Source organism: Anarrhichthys ocellatus, unplaced genomic scaffold (assembly GCF_004355925.1).
Source record: "Anarrhichthys ocellatus isolate YVR2014 unplaced genomic scaffold, GSC_Weel_1.0 scaffold26, whole genome shotgun sequence".
Classification (NCBI taxonomy): domain Eukaryota; kingdom Metazoa; phylum Chordata; class Actinopteri; order Perciformes; family Anarhichadidae; genus Anarrhichthys; species Anarrhichthys ocellatus.
The window spans coordinates 701,709-706,358 of record NW_022280056.1 but is presented as its reverse complement, the minus strand read 5'-3'; the positions used below and the strand labels follow the sequence as shown (position 1 = coordinate 706,358).

General features: G+C 43.6%; 1 protein-coding gene across 1 annotated transcript; it reads right to left on the bottom strand.

The window, feature by feature from the left end:
- akt1s1 (AKT1 substrate 1 (proline-rich)) lies at positions 1 to 2,551 on the bottom strand. The gene is made up of 6 exons (XM_031862138.1): positions 2,410 to 2,551; positions 1,191 to 1,934; positions 827 to 1,106; positions 660 to 743; positions 389 to 561; positions 1 to 139 (listed from the first exon to the last, which is right to left on the bottom strand). Exons 2-6 carry the CDS (start codon positions 1,581 to 1,583, stop codon positions 2 to 4), a joined length of 1,068 nt encoding a protein of 355 aa, XP_031717998.1. The 5' UTR covers positions 1,584 to 1,934; positions 2,410 to 2,551; the 3' UTR covers position 1.
- Positions 2,552 to 4,650: the final 2,099 nt, after the last annotated feature.

Below are 4,650 nucleotides of genomic sequence, written 5' to 3'. Positions count from 1 at the left end.
CTCAGTGCTTGAGGGAGAAGTCCCCTGTGTTGAGTCGGGGCCGAGGCAGGGCCCCAAACATTTCAGTCCCGTCACTGGCTCCGGGGGCCAGCAGGGCCTTCATACTGGCAGCGATGTGCTCCAGGTCAGCAACGCCCATCTGGAGGACAAAAACACGGGGACTATAAAAAATAAATAGTTATGAAATGTGCTGATGACTTCTTGTAAGATCCTGCTCCGAAGCAGAATAGGTGACCATTGATCGACCCCTGTTCAAAGTAAGGCAGCTTCATCCAGCTTCATGTGATCAAGCTTCAGCCCAAAGACAGCTGGCTAACCCACTAATCCCCCTGAACATTTTAATCTCGGCATTCAAACCAGCGGCTCTGTCCTCCTCGTGTGCGCTCACCCGTTCTCCACTGTTGCCTTCTCCTTGAGCTCTGGATCCTCTGCAGCCCCATACCGGCACCGACACGGGCAGCGAGCGGGCCAGAGCCATGGCGTTGGCGTGACGGGACGAGAATGAAGCCTGACTCATAGCCATGCCACGCGTCGGCGGAGGAGCATCCTCGCTCAGAGAGCCTAGGACAGGTAGAAAAATGCATGTGGATGATGCACTAATGTGGATCTAATGTGTGCACGTACGTGACTTCTCTCAAGTCAGCATGCTAAACTCCTACCATCGGTGCTCTCCTCCTCCCCGTCGGACTCAAAGAACGGCTCGCAGTCCCGAGACAGAGAGTCCTCATCCATGGAGAAGACACCTGAAGCCAAACAAGGAGAAATCCCTTATAATGGATGCACATCCGAGCATTTAGGAAGACAGATTAACTGGGTCGCTCCTCACCAGCACTTTCATTCCCATAGGGTCTCCTCTCATCCATGTCCTCCTCCTCCTCCTCCTCTTCCTCCTCATCCTCACACTCTTCTTCCAAGTCCACAATCCCAGACCTTTGTCTGCCCTCCACGGCTTCCAGGGCACACTTCTCCTGTTCCACCTCTCCGTTGCCGTTCTGCACACCACCCTGGCCGCTCACAGGTCCTGAGCTGTAGATTGATGGGTAGCTTTGGGAGTACAGTCTGTTATTGGGACTGACTCCGCCCACCACGCCGTCGCCTGTAGAGCTCTGTAACAACAATAAAGATGGTATGAATGGGAACTTTTTTTGAAAATGTCACAGTGAAGTATGCAGCATAAGCAGGTCACTCACCCCCCTGTTTCCGGGGTCAGAGGTTAGGTCAACCACCAGTTTGGTTCCTCCCGGTCTCCCCGCCTGGCGTATGTGCTTTTGGGTCGTTAGCATGGTCGTGGAGTGCAGCACGCCGATGTCCTCCATGTAGCGGCGCGCCGACTCTGCCAGAAACCCTTGACCCCACACATTGTAGGAGAAATCACACTCCTTCGGAAAGGCACTGCTGCTCTCCCGCTTCCTCGTCCCATCTCCGCCTCCAGCCGATGACCGGAACTTCTTACACGCCGTAAGTAGGGCCAGGTCGCAGCCCGACTTTTGGCAATACGATTCCGCAGCAGAAAGTAGTGCCAGCCAGCTCTCTTTGTGGTTGTCTGGGATGTCAGGCTCGGATGACTGGGTGATGGAGGCCATAATTGTGCAAAGTAGTGTTTACAGTTTTCTAATATGACCTGATGAGAGAACTGAGTAATGCTGATGAAAAGTTGAGGTTTAAACTTATCAGAAGCTTGGATGAGGTTGGATTTCGGGGCCACTGAACTTAATACAGTATTAACAGGTAACTTTGGTAGCTGCAGTGGATTTCACTTTCCTCAAAATGTTGAAAAAAAATCCCTTAACTTGTCTTTCTCCTGTCCTGCTGGTGTTAGCTTTAGCACTGGTGAAGATGAAGGGCAAAATAGAGAGGCACTGGGTGACTACAGATATGATATATTCCTTACACGCTGGAGAGCCAGGGGAGAGAAGAGATGTTGCTGGTGATACCTGCACAAACAAAATAAATGAACAAAACCAAGGTTAGCTGTACAATTTTAAATAGCAATACATATATTTATAAATGCATGATTTGAGGGATTGCACATTTAAACAACCTTCTAAAACTAATCTGTCAAGACTGTCGCAGCCTTAACCACCTCCACAAGCTGCTTTACACCAATCTGTGCTAACTAATGCTACTGTACCGTTAGCTGCTGTCGCTTTATAATGACCCTGCTCTCTATCGATCCCCTTTACCCATGTATCTGTGCAGTGGTTTCTGTCTTTGTTTTAGTCTGCGTGCTGCGGACTTTTTCCTGCTACTGTCGGCCGCTGCAGCTGTTGTTGTTGATCTTGTTGTTTGTTCAGTGTTGTGTGCAGCCTCCTCATGACAGAACCACATTTCACCTCCATTTTTCAGGCTTTAGCAGGAGCCGACACGCGCAAGTATAAATGACAGAAACGAGGTCAGCCGTTCACCTACCTGATCGGTTACTTTCATCCACGTTTCCAGATGTTTATCAATCCTAAACTTTACTTCTTTATTGCCATAGGTATTCTACATTCCCCCACGGTTTCTCTCCCCTAGCTAGGCTCTACACCAACAGCAAACTAGCAAGGATTAGCAACGGCTATTCCGGCTAAGAGTTTCAAAATAAAAGCCGTGTCAAAGAAAAAGTTCTATGAGGAAAATCTTTGTTTTATTCCTAAAAGGACAGTCAAATATGAGGTATTCTGCTCTCAGCAGGCATATACAAAAACATTATGTAATGGGTCTGTAATTTCTGATTTATTTCCCCAAAAGTTTTCAGGAAATAATTATGTAGTTTAATAATTGGCAAAAATGTAAACAGTTGTTACGATTAATTACAGGCAGTGACAGTCATAATCTAGATTATAGTCTATTAGTCAGAGCACAGTAGGTCAGCTGATCATGAACATGTGAAATAAGTCTACAGACAAGCACACAATTCAATGTTGTTTTTTAATTTTTTTAAAGGGGCTTAAATTGAGCATTAAAAAAATACAACCTTTTTTCCATACAACCTTATTTCCAAAATGTTTGCTACTAAATAGTATGGAACATTGTAGAGAACCGTAAAATAAAGTGTTACCAAACATTATCATTTAAATGCCCTAAATATTACAGAGGATTCACACTCAACACAATCTATGTATGAATATTTATTTTTCGTTCAATGTCTCCGTTTTGTTCAGTGACAATCAAACATTCAGACGCAGTTAAACATCAAATGTACTGATTGTATAATGTGATTATTTTATTTTATTTTAAGTCTGCTCCTATCCGGTTTACTTGGCAGGCTAATTTCACGCAGCTCTGACGTCACCTGTTTACTGATTTCCAATCCAACGCACGTTGCAGACGTGACCGAGCTCTGTGGGCGGGCTCGTACTTGCCTTGTTCTTGTGCACGTGTACGTTTCACCTACTCCTCCTCACCTAAACCCATCCAAAGCCGTGTAAAGAGAGAGTCGCGTCAACAGAAGTTCAAATTCAGATTGCAAGTAACCTACCCCTCCGTTCACCCCACATGTTTCCAAACATGTCGGAGAACTACGGTGGCCCTCTGGTAGGGATAGGTATCTTTAGGATTTTATATTTAAAATGAGGTACACTAATCAATCTTGTTCTCTACTGTTCTTTATCACGACTAAATAATTGCTTCTATGTGACCATTATTGTGTATTTTATGTTTTTAGTGTATTTGCTTTTATATATGATGATTTTAATGTAAAGTGTCTTTGAGTATTATGAAAAGCGCTATTTAAATAAAATGTATTATTATTATTATTATTGTATTTTTTTAAACAATTCAATTCAGAACAGATTTAGAAGTTAGTTATGGTTTAGATAAACTAAAGTAAATATACTGAATATTGGTTCTAGAGCAGCAACAGTAATGTTTACAATTGTGCAATGTGACTATACAATGTCATTAATACCTCACTGACAACAAATTTGAAATGTCAATAAAATAAACAACATTCCTGAGTGAAGTTTTAATCAATGATGAAGAACACAGAGATATCATGTAAATGCTCCTGTCCTCTGTCCTCCTGGCTGCTTTGTCTCAGCCAGCAGAGAAGTTTACAAGAACAAACTAAGATAAACAGTTTACAGACAGACAGCTTTTGTTTTAGCTTGTTGGTAAAAAAAATTAATCTTGTAGTCAAACATTTGTGCTGTGCTTGTGGAAACAACGTGGTGGTGGATGAGAGAGCTCCATCTCAACCTCTTCACGCATTATCCCCACAATAAACCTTTCACTTTATTTTACTCCCCTTGTCTTTGTCTGCGATCCAGACCTACAGAACGTCAAATGCTTCTTGCCATTTTGTTTTGTATTTATTTGTAATGCCATGGTGTTTTGTTTTTTTAGTGCAACTCAGATGGGCTGCTGTGGTGCTGCAGAGACAATACTGCTCCAGCTATTGTTTCACACATATAAGCCCTGTGTAGCCTAAGGATGGCATCATTGACAGCAAGCAGATACATAGACAGCCATCCACAAGAAGCTCACTGATTTTGAGGCACTTTAAAATGTTTCCAATAAGTAGCTCAGGCATTTATCATGTTAATGCAGGATACTACATTTTGACACACAAATTGACAATGAAAAATGTGTACAGCTGTGTGTCACTGGGGAAGAGGTGGGTTTATTTCCAATGCTTTGCACCTCAGAGCCACAAAGGAGAGCCATAGA

Coding starts and splice junctions, on each gene's coding strand:
- akt1s1 (XM_031862138.1), bottom strand. CDS start 1,583: ATGGCCTCCATCACCCAGTCATCCGAGCCTGACATCCCAGACAACCAC. Junction 1,107..1,190: donor CTGACCCCGGAAACAGGGGG/GTGAGTGACCTG, acceptor TTGTTGTTACAG/AGCTCTACAGGCGACGGCGT. Junction 140..388: donor AAGGCAACAGTGGAGAACGG/GTGAGCGCACAC, acceptor TTTGTCCTCCAG/ATGGGCGTTGCTGACCTGGA.